General features: G+C 51.9%; 1 protein-coding gene across 1 annotated transcript in view; it reads left to right on the top strand.

Moving 5' to 3' along the window:
• The window catches only part of LOC118373761 (CDK5 and ABL1 enzyme substrate 2-like), a 59,752-nt gene extending 41,936 nt beyond the window's left edge, over positions 1-17,816 (top strand). Inside the window, exons 5-9 of the mRNA XM_052484560.1 lie at positions 2,009-2,174; positions 7,930-8,027; positions 14,988-15,094; positions 16,669-16,873; positions 17,589-17,816. Of these exons, the coding sequence (XP_052340520.1) occupies positions 2,009-2,174; positions 7,930-8,027; positions 14,988-15,094; positions 16,669-16,873; positions 17,589-17,729 (717 nt within the window). The 3' untranslated portion in view covers positions 17,730-17,816. The remainder of the gene's footprint in view (positions 1-2,008; positions 2,175-7,929; positions 8,028-14,987; positions 15,095-16,668; positions 16,874-17,588) is intronic.
• The last annotated feature ends 1,754 nt before the right edge of the window (positions 17,817-19,570 follow it).

Below are 19,570 nucleotides of genomic sequence, written 5' to 3' on the forward strand. Positions count from 1 at the left end.
TAAAGCTGTTAGGGCCTACATAAAGCTGTTAGGGCCTACATAAAGCTGTTAGGGCCTACATAAAGCTGTTAGGGCCTACATAAAGCTGTTAGGGCCTACATAAAGCTGTCGGGGCCTACATAAAGCTGTCGGGGCCGACATAAAGCTGTCGGGGCCGACATAAAGCTGTCGGGGCCGACATAAAGCTGTCGGGGCCTACATAAAGCTGTCGGGGCCTACATAAAGCTGTCGGGGCCTACATAAAGCTGTCGGGGCCGACATAAAGCTGTTAGGGCCTACATAAAGCTGTTAGGGCCTACATAAAGCTGTTAGGGCCTACATAAAGCTGTTGGGGCCTACATAAAGCTGTCGGGGCCTACATAAAGCTGTCGGGGCCTACATAAAGCTGTCGGGGCCGACATAAAGCTGTCGGGGCCGACATAAAGCTGTCGGGGCCGACATAAAGCTGTCGGGGCCGACATAAAGCTGTCGGGGCCGACATAAAGCTGTCGGGGCCGACATAAAGCTGTCAGGGCCTACATAAAGCTGTCAGGGCCGACATAAAGCTGTCAGGGCCTACATAAAGCTGTCAGGGCCTACATAAAGCTGTTAGGGCCGACATAAAGCTGTTAGGGCCTACATAAAGCTGTTAGGGCCGACATAAAGCTGTTAGGGCCGACATAAAGCTGTTAGGGCCGACATAAAGCTGTTAGGGCCTACATAAAGCTGTTAGGGCCTACATAAAGCTGTTAGGGCCTACATAAAGCTGTTAGGGCCTACATAAAGCTGTTAGGGCCTACATAAAGCTGTTAGGGCCTACATAAAGCTGTCCCAACAGCAGTCCCAACATCTTACCACTGCTACACCTGGCTATCAGAGGAGCCTTGTCTGGCAGCGAAACAGTTCAATTCAGCCTCATTTACTGCATAAAATAAAATAAAAAGCTGATATACTTGCTTCAACAAATGTGGTTTCTACTGACAATTGAGATGTACAAACTACGGCATAATGGGATGACAAGCGGATAAGAGGCAATCCGTAATTCCGATGAAGACATTAATGAGCGAGCTCGGACGGACGTAGTCAATATAACTATTTGTTCAGCACCTCTGAAAATGTACAGCGACAGAATTCAGAACATGGGCTGTTTCTTACAGGATTCTCCCTGTACACCAAGTCAGAACCGTAGGATAAATAAAGGGGGCATGTAAGCAGACAATGAAAGCTCTTACAATATTCAATGATTACATTTCTCTAAAACAGGTTATAGGATACATGTGCACCACCAAGTCTGAACAGTAGGCGGATTTAAGAGGGGTAAATAGACAAAATTATTATGGCGAGGCACATGGGCTACTAACATCTTACTACACAACATACACTTAGTATTACTGTCTTAGCTACAGTAACACATCTCCCTGGCATTTTACATCATTTATGAAGCAGCATACAATACATTTTTGGACTCACCTTGTTGTGATGTTCTCACTTGAACAGGAAGGTGACGCGGTGGTCCTTCGTGGGCAAATTTTGTCATGAAAGTCTGCTATTCTCTGGATTTTTGTTGTTTTCAAAACAATTGGGAACTTGGGGGGGGTGTCATGAATCAGTTGAATCATGATGACGTCATTGATCTTCAGGTCGCATCTCTAGAAAGAGGCTGGATTTACAATTCTGAGTTGGATGACGGTTCAGCGCTGTGGTTGCTCTGTAGCTGGCCGTGTCAGTGCTGTGGTTGCTCTGTAGCCGGCCGTGTCAGCGCTGTGGTTGCTCTGTAGCTGGCCGTGTCAGTGCTGTGGTTGCTCTGTAGCCGGCCGTGTCAGCGCTGTGGTTGCTCTGTAGCTGGCCGTGTCAGTGCTGTGGTTGCTCTGTAGCTGGCCGTGTCAGCGCTGTGGTTGCTCTGTAGCTGGCTGTGTCAGAGCTGTGCAACAAAATAGGAAAAATGCCAAGGGGGATGAATACTTTTGCAAGGCACTGTAATTGATTGATTGGTTTATTTACTGACTGGTTGATTGATCTTCCTCCATAGACGGTGTCATATGCCCAGTTTCTGTACCCGACCAACGCCCTGGTCCGTCAGAAGACCCCCTCGGTGGACACTACCCTCCAGGTGCCCCTCAACCAGGTGACCCGGAACAGTAACTCCAGAAACTACACCCCAACCAGGCTAAACTGCAACGTGGGACTGGATCTGGGTAAGAACCCCAAAACGACACCTTAACTCCCAATTTATTTAATCAGGTTGTAATAAGGTGAAAATTCTTAGTCCATTAGAGGGAGCTATTACCATGTAGTGGACTGACTGCACATGCTGTCCACAGGGATATGAACTGGTATACTTCACTGTGGGTCTGTCTGTGGTGCTCTGCCTTGATGTGCTGTCCTGTGGAGTAGCAGCTCTGTTTACTGAAGCTTCAGAGACAATAATACTAATATACAGGGTAATATACAGTGCCTTCGAAAAAGTATTCAGACCCCTTGGCTATTTCCACATTTTGTTACGTTACAGCCTTATTCTTAAAAAAATAAATGTCCCTCATCAATCTACACACAATACCCGATAATGACATCGCAATACCCCATAATGACATCACAATACACCATAATGACATCACAATACCCCATAATGACATCACAATACCCCATAATGACATCACAATACCCCATAATGACAAAACAATACCCCATCATGACAAAACAAAAACAGGTTTTTAGACATGTTTGCTAATTCATCAAATAAATAAAAACGGAAATATCACATTTACATAAGTATTCAGACCTTTTACTCAGTACTTTGTTGAAGCACCTTGGGCAGTGATTACAATACCCCATAATGACAAAACAATACCCCATCATGACAAAACAAAAACAGGTTTTTAGACATGTTTGCTAATTCATCAAATAAATAAAAACGGAAATATCACATTTACATAAGTATTCAGACCTTTTACTCAGTACTTTGTTGAAGCACCTTGGGCAGTGATTACAGCCTCGAGTCTTCTTTAGTATGACACTACAAACTTGGCACACCTGTATTTGGGGAGTTTCTCCCATTCTTCTCTGCAGATCCTCTCAAGCTCTGTCAGGTTGGATGGGGAGCATCGCTGCACAGCTGTTTTCAGGTCTCTCCAGAGATGTTAGATCGGGTTCAAGTCCGGGCTCTGGCTGGGCCACTCAAGGACATTCAGAAACTTGTACTGATGCCACTCCTGCGTTGTCTTGGCTGTGCGCTTTGGGTCGTTGTCCTGTTGGTAGGAGAACCTTCGCCACAGTCTGAGGTCCTGAGAGATCTGGAGCAGGTTTTCATCAAGGATCTCTCTGTACTTTGCTCCTTTCATCTTTGCCTCGATCCTGACTAGTCTCCCAGTCCCTGCCACTGGAAAAACATCCCCACAACATGATGCTGCCACCACCATGCTTCATCTTAGGGATGGTGCCATGTTTCTTCCAGACGTGACTCTTCGCATTCGGGCCAAAGAGTTAAATCTTGGTTTCATCAGACCAGAGAATCTTGTTTCTACAAGTGGTCTGTCATGTGCCTTTTACTGAGGAATGGTTTGTGTCAGGCCACTCTACCATATAGGCCTGATTGGTGGAGTGCTGCAGAGATGGTTGTTCTTCTGGAAGATTCTCCCATCTCCACAGAGGAACTCTATAGCTCTGTCAGAGTGACCCTCGGGTTCTTGGTCACCTCCCTGACCAAGGCCATTCTCCCCCGATTGCTCAGTTTGGCCAGGTGGCCAGCTCTAAAAAGAGTCTTGGTGGTTCCAAACTTCTTCCATTTAAGAATGATGGAGGCCACTGTGTTCCTGGGGAACTTTAATGCTGCAGAAATGTTTTGGTACCCTTCCCCAGATCTGTGCCTCTACACAATCCTGTCTTGGAGCTCTACGGACAATTCCTTTGACCTCATGGCTTGGTTTTTGCTCTGACATGCACTGTCAACTGTGGGACCTTATATAGACAGGTGTGCTTTTCCAAATCATGTCCAATCAATTGAATTCACCACAGGTGGACTCTAATCAAGTTGGAGAAACATCTTGTGACGCACTTAGGCGTAGTGTCTCTTAGTCTCTTCCCTAAGGGACTGCTGTCCTGTCTCTTCCCCCTGGGACTGCTGTCCTGTCTCTTCCCCCTGGGACTGCTGTCCTGTCTCTTCCCCCTGGGACTGCTGTCCTGTCTCTTCACCCTGGGACTGCTGTCCTGTCTCTTCACCCTGGGACTGCTGTCCTGTCTCTTCACCCTGGGACTGCTGTCCTGTCTCTTCACCCTGGGACTGCTGTCCTGTCTCTTCACCCTGGGACTGCTGTCCTGTCTCTTCACCCTGGGACTGCTGTCCTGTCTCTTCACCCTGGGACTGCTGTCCTGTCTCTTCACCCTGGGACTGCTGTCCTGTCTCTTCACCCTGGGACTGCTGTCCTGTCTCTTCACCCTGGGACTGCTGTCCTGTCTCTTCACCCTGGGACTGCTGTCCTGTCTCTTCACCCTGGGACTGCGGTCCTGTCTCTTCCCCCTGGGACTGCGGTCCTGTCTCTTCCCCCTGGGACTGCGGTCCTGTCTCTTCCCCCTGGGACTGCGGTCCTGTCTCTTCCCCCTGGGACTGCGGTCCTGTCTCTTCCCCTGGGACTGCTGTCCTGTCTCTTCCCCCTGGGACTGCTGTCCTGTCTCTTCCCCTGGGACTGCTGTCCTGTCTCTTCCCCCTGGGACTGCTGTCCTGTCTCTTCCCCCTGGGACTGCTGTCCTGTCTCTTCCCCCTGGGACTGCTGTCCTGTCTCTTCACCCTGGGACTGCTGTCCTGTCTCTTCACCCTGGGACTGCTGTCCTGTCTCTTCCCCCTGGGACTGCTGTCCTGTCTCTTTCCTCTGGGACTGCTGTCCTGTCTCTTCCCCCTGGGACTGCTGTCCTGTCTCTTCCCCCTGGGACTGCTGTCCTGTCTCTTCACCCTGGGACTGCTGTCCTGTCTCTTCCCCCTGGGACTGCTGTCCTGTCTCTTCACCCTGGGACTGCTGTCCTGTCTCTTCACCCTGGGACTGCTGTCCGTCCTGTCTCTTCACCCTGGGACTGCTGTCCGTCCTGTCTCTTCACCCTGGGACTGCTGTCCGTCCTGTCTCTTCACCCTGGGACTGCTGTCCGTCCTGTCTCTTCACCCTGGGACTGCTGTCCTGTCTCTTCCCCCTGGGACTGCTGTCCTGTCTCTTCCCCTGGGACTGCTGTCCTGTCTCTTCCCCCTGGGACTGCTGTCCTGTCTCTTCCCCCTGGGACTGCTGTCCTGTCTCTTCCCCCTGGGACTGCTGTCCTGTCTCTTCCCCCTGGGACTGCTGTCCTGTCTCTTCCCCCTGGGACTGCTGTCCTGTCTCTTCCCCCTGGGACTGCTGTCCTGTCTCTTCCCCTGGGACTGCTGTCCTGTCTCTTCCCCTGGGACTGCTGTCCTGTCTCTTCCCCCTGGGACTGCTGCATATACTGTACCCAGATAGGTGATCCTGTATGCTGCTCTGTACCATCACTCATTCATATACCTTATGTACATATTCCTTATCCCCTTACACTGTGTATAAGACAGTAGTTTTGGAATAGTTATTTTGTTGTTATCACTGCATTTGGAACTAGAAGCATAACATTCCGCTACACTCCATTTAACATTTAACCATGTATATCAAATAAAATTTGATTTGATTTGATTTTGGGACTGCTGTCCTGTCTCTTCACCCTGGGACTGCTGTCCTGTTTCTTCCCCCTGGGACTGCTGTCCTGTCTCTTTTCTTTTCCTCTGGGACTGCTGTCCTGTCTCTTTGGGACTGCTGTCCTGTCTCTTCCCCCTGGGACTGTGTCCTGTCTCTTCACCCTGGGACTGCTGTCCTGTCTCTTCCCCCTGGGACTGCTGTCCTGTCTCTTCACCCTGGGACTGCTGTCCCGCCTGTCTCTTCACCCTGGGACTGCTGTCCTGTCTCTTCACCCTGGGACTGCCGTCCTGTCTCTTCCCCCTGGGACCCCTGTCTCTTCCCCTGGGACTGCTGTCCTGACCCCTGGGACTGTTGTCCTGTCTCTTTCCTCTTTTCCTCTGGGACTGCGGTCCTTTCTCTTCCCTCTGGGAAGAGTCCTGTCTCTTCCCCCTGGGACTGCTGTCCTGTCTCTTCACCCTGGGACTGCTGTCCTGTCTCTTCACCCTGGGACTGCTGTCCTGTCTCTTCACCCTGGGACTGCTGTCCTGTCTCTTCACCCTGGGACTGCTGTCCTGTCTCTTCACCCTGGGACTGCTGTCCTGTCTCTTCCCCCTGGGACTGCTGTCCTGTCTCTTCCCCCTGGGACTGCTGTCCTGTCTCTTCCCCCTGGGACTGCTGTCCTGTCTCTTCCCCCTGGGACTGCTGTCCTGTCTCTTCCCCCTGGGACTGCTGTCCTGTCTCTTCCCCCTGGGACTGCTGTCCTGTCTCTTCCCCCTGGGACTGCTGTCCTGTCTCTTCCCCCTGGGACTGCTGTCCTGTCTCTTCCCCCTGGGACTGCTGTATATACTGTACAAATACCATCTACTGTATGCTGCTCTGTACCATCACTCATTCATATATCCTTATGTACATATTCCTTATCCCCTTACACTGTGTATAAGACAGTAGTTTTGGAATTGTTAGTTAGATTACTTGTTGGTTATCACTGCATTAGAACTAGAAGCACAAGCAACCTCGCATTTAACATCTGCTAACCATGTGTATGTGACAAATAAAATTTGATTTGATTTGATTTTGGGACTGCTGTCCTGTCTCTTCACCCTGGGACTGCTGTCCTGTTTCTTCCCCCTGGGACTGCTGTCCTGTCTCTTTCCTCTTTTCCTCTGGGACTGCTGTCCTGTCTCTTCCCCCTGGGACTGCTGTCCTGTCTCTTCCCCCTGGGACTGCTGTCCTGTCTCTTCACCCTGGGACTGCTGTCCTGTCTCTTCCCCTGGGACTGCTGTCCTGTCTCTTCACCCTGGGACTGCTGTCCGTCCTGTCTCTTCACCCTGGGACTGCTGTCCTGTCTCTTCACCCTGGGACTGCCGTCCTGTCTCTTCCCCCTGGGACTGCGGTCCTGTCTCTTCCCCCTGGGACTGCTGTCCTGTCTCTTCCCCCTGGGACTGTTGTCCTGTCTCTTTCCTCTTTTCCTCTGGGACTGCGGTCCTTTCTCTTCCCTCTGGGACTGCTGTCCTGTCTCTTCCCCCTGGGACTGCTGTCCTGTCTCTTCCCCTGGGACTGCTGTCCTGTCTCTTCACCCTGGGACTGCTGTCCTGTCTCTTCCCCTGGGACTGCTGTCCTGTCTCTTCACCCTGGGACTGCTGTCCTGTCTCTTCACCCTGGGACTGCTGTCCTGTCTCTTCCCCCTGGGACTGCTGTCCTGTCTCTTCCCCCTGGGACTGCTGTCCTGTCTCTTCCCCCTGGAACTGCTGTCCTGTCTCTTCCCCTGGGACTGCTGTCCTGTCTCTTCCCCTGGGACTGCTGTCCTGTCTCTTCCCCCTGGGACTGCTGTCCTGTCTCTTCCCCTGGGACTGCTGTCCTGTCTCTTCCCCCTGGGACTGCTGTCCTGTCTCTTCCCCCTGGGACTGCTGTCCTGTCTCTTCCCCCTGGGACTGCTGTCCTGTCTCTTCCCCCTGGGACTGCTGTCCTGTCTCTTCCCTCTGGGACTGCTGTCCTGTCTCTTCCCTCTGGCCAGCAGATAGACCCAGAGAGGTGAACCTGGTCCTTCTGACCCAGATACCCATGCTGCAATTAGTTGGTTATAACTTTGGGTAGAGCAGACGTTTCTATATATTTGTGTTAGCTACATTTGGGACATAACTCCGCCAGTCCTATTTATGATATCATTTACAAAGATTATACTTAAAAAAATATTGAAAAATGTTTTTTTTTAATCAATTAGTATATTTTGAGTGTAACCACTGTGTATGAATGTCTTATGTATCTACTTGTACGTTTCTGTCCTCTCCAGGTGTGGATGAGGCATCAGACTATGACCCCAACCTTCTGAGTGACCCCCAGTGGCCCTGTGGGAAACACAAGAGAGTCCTGATCTTCGCTTCATACATGGTGAGAGAGAAAGAGAGAGACACACACACACAAGCTGTCACGTTCGTCATGACGATGAGACCAAGGCGCAGCGCGAGATGAATACATTATTTTATTATTATTTATTTTTTTACATTTCTTTTACTTTTATTAAAACGAAGAACACTTAAAACTAACAAAATAACAAAACAAACGTGAAGCCTGAAACACGAGTGCTGACATGCAACTACACATAGACATAACAACCCACAAAATAACCAAGCAATATGGCTGCCTAAATATGGTTCCCAATCAGAGACAACGATAAACAGCTGCCTCTGATTGGTTCACCTCGACTAGGGAAAAACCCCATAAACATACAAAACCCCTAGACAATACAAACCACCCTTGTATTGTCCCTAGACAATACAAAAAGCCCTAGACTAGAAAAACCCCTAGACAATACAAACCACCCTTGTATTGTCCCTAGACAATACAAAAAGCCCTAGACTAGAAAAACCCCTAGACAATACAAACCACCCTTGTATTGTCCCTAGACAATACAAAAAGCCCTAGACTAGAAAAACCCCTAGACAATACAAACCACCCTCGTCACACCCTGACCTAAAGCAATAATAAAGAAAACAAGGATAACGAAGGTCAGGGCGTGACACACACCTTATTTTCACCTTATACACGGTGAGAGAGAGAGATGGGGGGTGGATGGACAGAGAGAGATGGGGGGTGGATGGACAGAGAGAGATGGGGGGTGGATGGACAGAGAGAGATGGGGGTGGATGGACAGAGAGAGAGAGAGATGGGGGTGGATGGAGAGAGAGAGATGGGGGTGGATGGACAGAGAGAGAGATGGGGGTGGATGGACAGAGAGAGATGGGGGGTGGATGGACAGAGAGAGATGGGGGTGGATGGACAGAGCGAGAGATGGGGGTGGATGGGAGAGAGAGAGATGGGGGGTGGATGGACAGAGAGAGAGATGGGGGTGGGTGGACAGAGAGAGATGGGGGTGGATGGACAGAGAGAGATGGGGGTGGATGGGAGAGAGAGAGATGGGGGTGGATGGACAGAGAGAGAGAGATGGGGGTGGATGGACAGAGAGAGAGAGATGGGGGTGGATGGAGAGAGAGAGAGATGGGGGTGGATGGGAGAGAGAGAGATGGGGGTGGATGGAGAGAGAGAGATGGGGGTGGATGGAGAGAGAGAGAGATGGGGGTGGATGGAGAGAGAGAGAGATGGGGGTGGGTGGACAGAGAGAGATGGGGGAGGATGGAGAGAGAGAGAGATGGGGGTGGATGGAGAGAGAGAGAGATGGGGGTGGATGGACAGAGAGAGAGATGGGGGTGGATGGAGAGAGAGAGAGATGGGGGTGGATGGAGAGAGAGAGAGATGGGGGTGGATGGACAGAGAGAGATGGGGGTGGATGGAGAGAGAGAGAGATGGGGGTGGATGGACAGAGAGAGAGATGGGGGTGGATGGACAGAGAGAGAGATGGGGGTGGATGGACAGAGAGAGAGAGATGGGGGAGGATGGAGAGAGAGAGAGATGGGGGTGGATGGAGAGAGAGAGAGAGATGGGGGTGGGTGGACAGAGAGAGATGGGGGTGGATGGAGAGAGAGAGAGATGGGGGTGGATGGAGAGAGAGAGATGGGGGTGGATGGAGAGAGAGAGAGATGGGGGTGGATGGAGAGAGAGAGATGGGGGTGGATGGAGAGAGAGAGAGATGGGGGTGGATGGAGAGAGAGAGAGATGGGGGGTGGATGGGATGGAGAGAGAGATGGGGGTGGATGGACAGAGAGACTGAGATGGGGGTGGATGGAGAGAGAGAGAGATGGGGGTGGATGGAGAGAGAGAGAGATGGGGGTGGATGGAGAGAGAGAGAGAGATGGGGGGGGTGGACAGAGAGAGAGAGATGGGGGTGGATGGAGAGAGAGAGAGATGGGGGTGGATGGAGAGAGAGAGAGATGGGGGGTGGATGGAGAGAGAGAGAGATGGGGGGTGGATGGAGAGAGAGAGAGATGGGGGGTGGATGGAGAGAGAGAGAGATGGGGGGGTGGACAGAGAGAGAGAGATTGGGGGTGGATGGAGAGAGAGAGAGATGGGGGTGGATGGAGAGAGAGAGAGATGGGGGTGGATGGAGAGAGAGAGAGAGAGATGGGGGTGGATGGAGAGAGAGAGAGATGGGGGTGGATGGAGAGAGAGAGAGATGGGGGTGGATGGAGAGAGAGACTGAGATGGGGGATGGATGGAGAGAGAGAGAGATGGGGGGTGGATGGAGAGAGAGAGAGAGGGGGGTGGATGGAGAGAGACTGAGATGGGGGTGGATGGAGAGAGAGAGAGATGGGGGTGGATGGAGAGAGAGACTGAGATGGGGGGTGGATGGAGAGAGAGACTGAGATGGGGGGTGGATGGAGAGAGAGACTGAGAGATGGATGAAGGAAGAGGTAGTGGATGAGAGAGAGAATGAGATGGGGGTGGATGGAGAGAGAGACAGAGATGGGATGGAGGGAGGAGAGATAGATGGAGAGATGGATGGAGAGGAGAGAGAGTGAGAAGAGATAATGAGAGATAGATGAAAGATGGAGGTAGTAGGATGAGGGTGAGATGGAGAGGAGGAGAGATAGTGAGAAGAAATAATGGGATGGATGGAGAGACAGAATGAGATGGAGGGTGGATAGAGAGAGAGATGGGAGCTGGATGGAGAGAGAGAATGAGAGAATGAGAGATGGAGAGAGAGAATGAGAGATGGGGGAGAGAGAGAATGAGAGCTGGGGAGGAGAGAGAATGAGAGCTGGATGGAGAGAGAGAATGAGAGCTGGAGGGAGAGAGAGAATGAGATGGAGAGAGAATGAGAGATGGAGGGAGAGAGAGAATGAGAGCTGAAGGGGATGGATGGAGAGAATGAGAGCTGGAGGGATGGAGAGAGAATGAGAGCTGGAGAGAGAATGAGAGCTGAAGGGAGAGAGAGAATGAGAGCTGGAGAGATGAGGGAGAGAATGAGAGATGGAGAGAGAATGAGAGCTGGGGGGAGGAGAGAGAATGAGAGCTGAAGGGAGGAGAGAGAATGAGAGCTGGGGAGAGAGAGAGAATGAGAGCTGGGGAGAGAGAATGAGAGCTGGGGGGAGAGAATGAGAGCTGGGGAGAGAATGAGAGATGGGGGAGAGAGAATGAGAGCTGGGGGAGGAGAGAATGAGAGCTGGAGAGATGAGGGAGAGAATGAGAGATGGAGAGAGAATGAGAGCTGGGGGGAGGAGAGAGAATGAGAGCTGAAGGGAGGAGAGAGAATGAGAGCTGGAGGGAGGAGAGAGAATGAGAGCTGGAGGGAGGAGAGAGAATGAGAGCTGGAGGGAGGAGAGAGAATGAGAGCTGGAGGGAGGAGAGAGAATGAGAGTTGGGGAGAGAGAGAATGAGAGTTGGGGAGAGAGAGAATGAGAGCTGGGGAGAGAGAGAATGAGAGATGGGGAGAGAGAGAATGAGAGCTGGAGGGAGGAGAGAATGAGAGCTCGAGGGAGGAGAATGAGAGATGGGGAGAGAGAGAATGAGAGATGGGGAGAGAGAGAATGAGAGATGGAGGGAGGAGAGAATGAGAGCTGGGGAGAGAGAGAATGAGAGATGGGGAGAGAGAGAATGAGAGAGGGGGAGAGAGAGAATGAGAGCTGGGGAGAGAGAGAATGAGAGCTGGGGAGAGAGAGAATGAGAGATGGGGAGAGAGAGAATGAGAGATGGGGAGAGAGAGAATGAGAGATGGGGAGAGAGAGAATGAGAGATGGGGAGAGAGAATGAGAAATGGAGGGAGGAGAGAATGAGAGATGGGGAGAGAGAATGAGAGCTGGGGAGAGAGAGAATGAGAGATGGGGAGAGAGAGAATGAGAGATGGGGAGAGAGAGAATGAGAGATGGGGAGAGAGAGAATGAGAGATGGGGAGAGAGAGAATGAGAGATGGGGAGAGAGAGAATGAGAGCTGGGGAGAGAGAGAATGAGAGATGGGGAGAGAGAGAATGAGAGATGGGGAGAGAGAGAATGAGAGCTGGGGAGAGAGAGAATGAGAGCTGGGAGAGAGAGAATGAGAGATGGGGAGAGAGAGAATGAGAGATGGGGGAGAGAGAGAATGAGAGATGGGGAGAGAGAGAATGAGAGCTGGGGAGAGAGAGAATGAGAGCTGGGGAGAGAGAGAATGAGAGATGGGGAGAGAGAGAATGAGAGATGGGGAGAGAGAGAATGAGAGATGGGGAGAGAGAGAATGAGAAATGGAGAGAGAGAATGAGAGATGGGGGAGAGAGAGAATGAGAGATGGGGAGAGAGAGAATGAGAGATGGGGAGAGAGAGAATGAGAGATGGGGAGAGAGAATGAGAGATGGGGAGAGAGAATGAGAGCTGGGGAGAGAGAGAATGAGAGCTGGGGAGAGAGAGAATGAGAGATGGGGAGAGAGAGAATGAGAGATGGGGAGAGAGAGAATGAGAGCTGGGGGAGGAGAGAATGAGAGATGGGGAGAGAGAGAATGAGAGCTGGGGGAGAGAGAATGAGAGCTGGGGAGAGAGAGAGAATGAGAGATGGGGAGAGTGAGAATGAGAGCTGGGGAGAGAGAATGAGAGCTGGGGAGAGAGAATGAGAGATTGGGAGAGAGAGAATGAGAGATGGGGAGAGAGAGAATGAGAGATTGGGAGAGAGAGAATGAGAGCTGGGGAGAGAGAGAATGAGAGCTGGGGAGAGAGAGAATGAGAGCTGGGGAGAGAGAGAATGAGAGCTGGGGAGAGAGAGAATGAGAGATGGGGAGAGAGAGAATGAGAGATGGGGAGAGAGAGAATGAGAGATGGGGAGAGAGAGAATGAGAGATGGGGAGAGAGAGAATGAGAGCTGGGGAGAGAGAGAATGAGAGATGGGGAGAGAGAGAATGAGAGATGGGAGAGAGAGAATGAGAGGGGGAGAGAGAATGAGAGATGGGGAGAGAGAGAATGAGAGCTGGGGAGAGAGAATGAGAGCTGGGGAGAGAGAATGAGAGCTGGGGAGAGAGAGAATGAGAGATGGGAGAGAGAGAATGAGAGCTGGGGAGAGAGAATGAGAGCTGGGGAGAGAGAGAATGAGAGATGGGAGAGAGAGAATGAGAGCTGGGGAGAGAGAGAATGAGAGCTGGGGGAGAGAGAATGAGAGCTGGGGAGAGAGAGAAGAGAGCTGGGGAGAGAGAGAATGAGAGCTGGGAGAGAGAATGAGGGAGCTGGGGAGAGAGAGAATGAGAGCTGGGGAGAGAGAGAATGAGAGCTGGGGAGAGAGAGAATGAGAGCTGGGGAGAGAGAGAATGAGAGCTGGGGAGAGAGAGAATGAGAGATGGGGAGAGTGAAAATGAGAGCTGGGGAGAGAGAATGAGAGCTGGGGAGAGAGAGAATGAGAGATGGGGAGAGAGAGAATGAGAGATGGGGAGAGAGAGAATGAGAGATGGGGAGAGGAGGTGTTTAGCTGCATTGTTAGTCTCCACTCCCTTCCTATTTCACTGTTAGATTAGTTGGTATTGTTGTGAATTGTTAGATATTACTGCACTGTTGGAGCTCACAACAACACAAACATTTCGCTACACCTGCAATAACATCTGTTAAATATGTGTATGTGATATCAGAGAGTCTCAATACACCGAGCCATGACCTATCAGAGAGTCTCAATACAACGAGCCATGACCTATCAGAGTCTCAATACACAGAGCCATGACCTATCAGAGTCTCAATACACAGAGCCATGACCTATCAGAGTCTCAATACACAGAGCCATGACCTATCAGTCTCAATACACCGAGTCATGACCTATCAGAGAGTCTCAATACACAGAGTCATGACCTATCAGAGAGTCTCAATACACAGACTCATAACCTATCAGAGAGTCTCAATACACCGAGTCATGACCTATCAGAGAGTCTCAATACACAGAGTCATGACCTATCAGAGAGTCTCAATACACAGAGTCATGACCTATCAGAGAGTCTCAATACACAGAGTCATGACCTATCAGAGAGTCTCAATACACAGAGTCATGACCTATCAGACAGTCTCAATGCACAGAGTCATGACCTATCAGAGAGTCTCAATGCACAGAGTCATGACCTATCAGAGAGTCTCAATGCACAGAGTCATGACCTATCAGAGAGTCTCAATACACAGAGTCATGACCTTTCAGAGAGTCTCAATACACAGACTCATGACCTATCAGAGAGTCTCAATACACAGACTCATGACCTATCAGAGTCTCAATGCACAGAGTCATGACCTATCAGAGAGTATCAATACACAGACTCATAACCTATCAGAGAGGCCAATTATAAACTGGGTGGTTCCAGCCCTGAATGCTGATTGGCTGACAGCCGTGGTATGGCGGGCCACGTACCATGTGCTCTGATTACGTCGGTAACCAGTTTATAACAGCAGTAAGTCACATCAGGGGTTTGTGATATATGGCCAATATACCACGGCTAAGGGCTGTGTCCAGGCTGTGATACCAGACTCTGTGGAATGGTACCCTGTGTATACTGTAGATATATATGTATCAGCATGTACAGGTTTATTTTACTACTATACACAGTGTACAGTACAGGAGCCCATTCATGCAAAGACATCATTATTAGATGTCATTTATGGACCTCCTTGTCATTGTGCAAACCAAAAAACACTATACAGAAGTTAAATATTCTCTCTCTCTCTCACTCTCCCGTTCCTTCCATCTTTCCCTCCCTCCCTCTTCTCCTCCCTCTTTCCCTCCCTCCCTCCCTCTTTTCCTCCCTCCCTCCCTATTTACCTCCCTCCCTGTCTACCTCTCTATCTCTATCTATCTCTCTCTCCCCTCCCCCTCCCTCCCTCTTTCCCTCCCTCCCTCTCTCTCTCCCTCCCCCTCCCTCCCTATTTCCCTCCCTCCCTGTCTACCTCTCTATCTCTCTCTCCCCTCCCCCTCCCTCCCTCCCCCCTCTCCCCTCCCTCTCTCTCTCCTCCCCCTCTCTCTCCCCCCTCTAGACGACAGTGATAGAGTACGTGAAGCCGTCTGATCTGAAGAAGGACATGAACGAGACTTTTAAAGAGAAGTTTCCTCAAGTCAAGCTGACTCTCAGCAAGATCAGGAGGTATACTACTGTAGTGTGTGTGTGTGTGTGTGTGTGTGTGTGTGTGTGTGTGTGTGTGTGTGTGTGTGGGGTCATGTCCATAGAGGTTCAGTATGCTTTGTCTTACTCTAATTCTAACATCTGCCCCCCCCTCTCTTCCCACATTCCCCCCCTCTCCCCCTTTCTCTCTTCCCCCTTTCTCTCTTCCCCCTTTCTCTCTCCCCCCTTTCTCTCTTTCCCCCTCTCTCTCTTCCCCCCTCTCTCTCTCCCCCCTTTCTCTCTTTCCCTCTCTCTCTCTTCCCCCCTCTCTCTCTCCCCCTTTCTCTCTTCCCCCCCCCTCTCTCTCTCTTCCTTTCCCCTCTCTCTCTTCCCCCCCCTCTCTCTCTCCCCCTCTCTGTCTTCCCCCTCTCTGTCTTCCCCCCCCTCTCTCTCTTCCCCCCTCTCTCCCCCTCTCTTCTTCCCCCTCTCTCTCTTCCCCCTCTCTCTCCCCCCCCTCTTCCCCCTCTCTCTTCCCTCTTCTCTCTCTTCCCCCCCCTCTCCCCCTCTCTCTCTCCCCCTCTCTCTCTCTCTCTCTCTCTTCCCCCTCTCTCTCTTCCCCCCCTCTTTCTCTCTTCCCCCTCTCTCTCTCTCTCCCCCCTCTCTCTCTCCCCCTCTCTGTCTTCCCCCTCTCTCTCTCCCCCTCTCTCTCTTCCCCTCTCTCTCTTCCCCCTTTCTCTCTTCCCCTCTCTCTTCATTCCCCCTCTCTCTCTCCCCCCTCTCTTCCCCCTCTCTCTCTCCCCCTCTCTCTCTCTTCCCCCTCTCTCTCTCTTCTCCCCTCTCTCTCTTCCCCCTCTCTCTTCCCCCCTCTCTTCCCCCCCTCTCTCTCTTATTCCCCCCCCTCTCTCTCTTCCCCCTCTCTCTGTTTCCCCCTAACCCCTCTCTCTTCTTCTCTTCCCCTCTCTCTCTTCCCCCTCTCTCTCTTCCCCCTCTCTCTTCCCCCTCTCTCTCTTCCCCCTCTCTCTCTTCCCCCCCCTCTCTCTATTCCCCTCTCTCTGTTTCCCCCACCCCCCCTTTCTCTCTCTCCCCCTTTCTCTCTTCTTCCCTCTCTCTCTCTCTCTTCCCCCCTCTCTCTCTCTCTCTCTTCTCCCCTCTCTCTCTCTTCCCCCTCTCTCTCTCTTCCCCCCCTCCTCTCTCTCTCTTCCCCTCTCTCTCTCTCTTCCCCCTCTCTCTCTCTTCCCCCTATCTCTCTCTTCCCCCTCTCTCTCTTCCCCCCTCTCTCTCTTACATTTACATTTACATTTCTCTTCTCTTCCCCTCTCTCTGTTTCCCCTCTAACCCCTCTCTCTTCCCCCCTCTCTCTCTTCTCTCTCTCTCCCTCTCTCTCTTCCCCCCTCTCTCTCTCTTCCCCCTCTCTCTCTTCCCCCTCTTCTCTCTCTTCCCCCCCTCTCTCTCTTCCCCCTCTCTCTCTTCCCCCTCTCTCTCTCTTCCCCTCTCTCTCTCTTCCCCCTCTCTTCTCTCTCTCTCTCTCCTCTCTCTCTCTCTCCCCTTCTCTCTTCCCCCTCTCTCTCTTCCCCCCCCTCTCTCTCTTCCCCCCTCCCTCTCTCTCTCTCCTCCAGTCTAAAGAGAGAGATGCGTACAGTGGGTGACGACTGCGGCCTGCAGGCGGTCACCGTGGCGATGGCATTTGTTTACTTTGAGAAGCTGGTCCTCCAGGGACGACTCAACAAACACAACAGGAAGTTGGTCTCTGGAGCCTGTGTGCTGCTCGCTGCTAAGATCAGCAGCGACCTCAAGAAGCAGGACGTCACGCAGCTCATAGATGTATTGTCCTTTTACATAAACCTCTAAATGCTTTGTCAACCATCTATGTAGGCTATATAAAGGCTTTATGTAGGCTATATGATGGCTTTATGTAGGCTATATAAAGGCTTTATGTAGGCTATATAAAGGCTTTATGTAGGCTATATGATGCCTTTATGTAGGCTATATAAAGGCTTTATGTAGGCTATATGATGGCTTTATGTAGGCTATATAAAGGCGATGATTTTTACGCGATACGTGCTTCAGAACTCGGTGGTCCCGTTCTGTTAGCTTGTGTGGCCTACCACTTTGCGGCTGAGCCGTTGTTGCTCCTAGACGTTTCCACTTCACAATAACAGCACTTACAGTTTACCGGGGCAGCTCACTTGTTGGAAAGGTGGCATCCTGTGACGGTGCCACATTGAAAGTCACTGAGCTCTTCAGTAAGGCCATTCTACTGCCAGTGTTTGTCTATGGAGATTGCATGGCTGTCTGCTCGACTTTTATACACCTGTTAGTCACAGGTGTGGATGAATTAGCCGAATCCACTAATTTGAAGGGGTGTCCACATACTTTTGTATATAAAGTGTATATTAATTCTATTTACTCATATTAGGTTGCTAAAAGTCAGGCATTAGTGTAAGGAAAGGCTGTGGAGGATCTGTACGGGCAATAGTAGAGATACAACTTTCCTAACAGGTCTCTTCCTCCTCTTCCCTCTTCTCTTCCTCTGCAGAAATTAGAGGAGTGTTTCCGTATCAGTCGGCGAGAGTTGATCCCGTTTGAGTTCACTATCCTTGTTGCCCTGGAGATGGCTCTGTACCTGCCTGAGAGAGCCATCATGCCACACTACCGACGCCTGGTGCAGCAGAACTAGGGCCACGCCCACTGCTGCACCCACGTGGACGGGAGCCACGCCTACGAGGGTCTGGAGACTGGACACGGGGGTGGAGTGAGGGGAGGAGCCACGCCTACAAGGGTCTGGAGACTGGACACGGGGGTGGAGTGAGGGGAGGAGCTACACCTGCTAGGTTCTGGAGACTGGACATGTGGGTGGAGTGAGGGAGGAGCCACGTCTACAAGGGTCTGGAGACTGGACATGGGGGTGGACTGAGGGGAGGAGCTACACCTGCTAGGTTCTGGAGACTGGACATGTGGGGGGAGTGAGGGGCGGAGCCACGTCTACAAGGGTCTGGAGACTGGACATGGGGGTGGAGTGAGGGGAGAAGCTACACCTGCTAGGGTCTGGAGACTGGACATGTGGGTGGAGTGAGGGGAGGAGCCACGTCTACAAGGGTCTGGAGACTGGACATGGGGGTGGAGTGAGGGGAGGAGCTACACCTGCTAGGGTCTGGAGACTGGACATGGGGGTGGAGTGAGGGGAGGAGCTACACCTGCTAGGTTCTGGAGACTGGACATGTGGGTGGAGTGAGGGGAGGAGCCACGTCTACAAGGGTCTGGAGACTGGACATGGGGGTGGAGTGAGGGGAGGAGCTACACCTGCTAGGGTCTGGAGACTGGACATGGGGGTGGAGTGAGGGGAGGAGCTACACCTGCTAGGTTCTGGAGACTGGACATGTGGGTGGAGTGAGGGGAGGAGCCACGTCTACAAGGGTCTGGAGACTGGACATGGGGGTGGAGTGAGGGGAGGAGCTACACCTGCTAGGGTTTGGAGACTGGACATGGGGGTGGAGTGAGGGGAGGAGCTACACCTGCTAGGTTCTGGAGACTGGACATGTGGGTGGAGTGAGGGGAGGAGCCACGTCTACAAGGATCTGGAGACTGGACATGGGGGTGGAGTGAGGGGAGAAGCTACACCTGCTAGGGTCTGGAGACTGGACATGGGGGTGGAGTGAGGGGAGGAGCTACACCTGCTAGGTTCTGGAGACTGGACATGTGGGTGGAGTGAGGGGAGGAGCCACGTCTACAAGGGTCTGGAGACTGGACATGGGGGTGGAGTGAGGGGAGGAGCTACACCTGCTAGGGTCTGGAGACTGGACATGGGGGTGGAGTGAGGGGAGGAGCTACACCTGCTAGGTTCTGGAGACTGGACATGTGGGTGGAGTGAGGGGAGGAGCCACGTCTACAAGGGTCTGGAGACTGGACATGGGGGTGGAGTGAGGGGAGAAGCTACACCTGCTAGGGTCTGGAGACTGGACATGGGCGTGGAGTGAGGGGAGGAGCTACACCTGCTAGGTTCTGGAGACTGGACATGTGGGTGGAGTGAGGGGAGGAGCCACGTCTACAAGGGTCTGGAGACTGGACATGGGGGTGGAGTGAGGGGAGGAGCTACACCTGCTAGGGTCTGGAGACTGGACATGGGGGTGGAGTGAGGGGAGGAGCTACACCTGCTAGGGTCTGGAGACTGGACATGGAATTCTCTGCCCCCACACCTGGAAACCTGGGCATTTGATACCATTCCACGCCAGCCATTACCACGAGCCCGTCCTCCCCAATTAAGGTGCCACCAACCCCCTGTGCTAAGCACCATAAAACTCAGAGACTTACTCACCTCAGTAACTGGTATTTTACTCTCACCTTGAAGAAGTATAAATTACACCGATCAGTCTTCCTACATTTGCTCGTATTATCATCAACATACAGTATATAGTTATTACACTTTCTAAACCTGAACGTTGCCATGCTTCCACGTGCCACAAGGGGGTGCTACAGTTCAGCAGTAGCATTGCAAGAATACCAGTTAGTCTTCATACACAC

The sequence above is a fragment of the Oncorhynchus keta genome, chromosome 28, assembly GCF_023373465.1.
Source record: "Oncorhynchus keta strain PuntledgeMale-10-30-2019 chromosome 28, Oket_V2, whole genome shotgun sequence".
Lineage (NCBI taxonomy): Eukaryota > Metazoa > Chordata > Actinopteri > Salmoniformes > Salmonidae > Oncorhynchus > Oncorhynchus keta.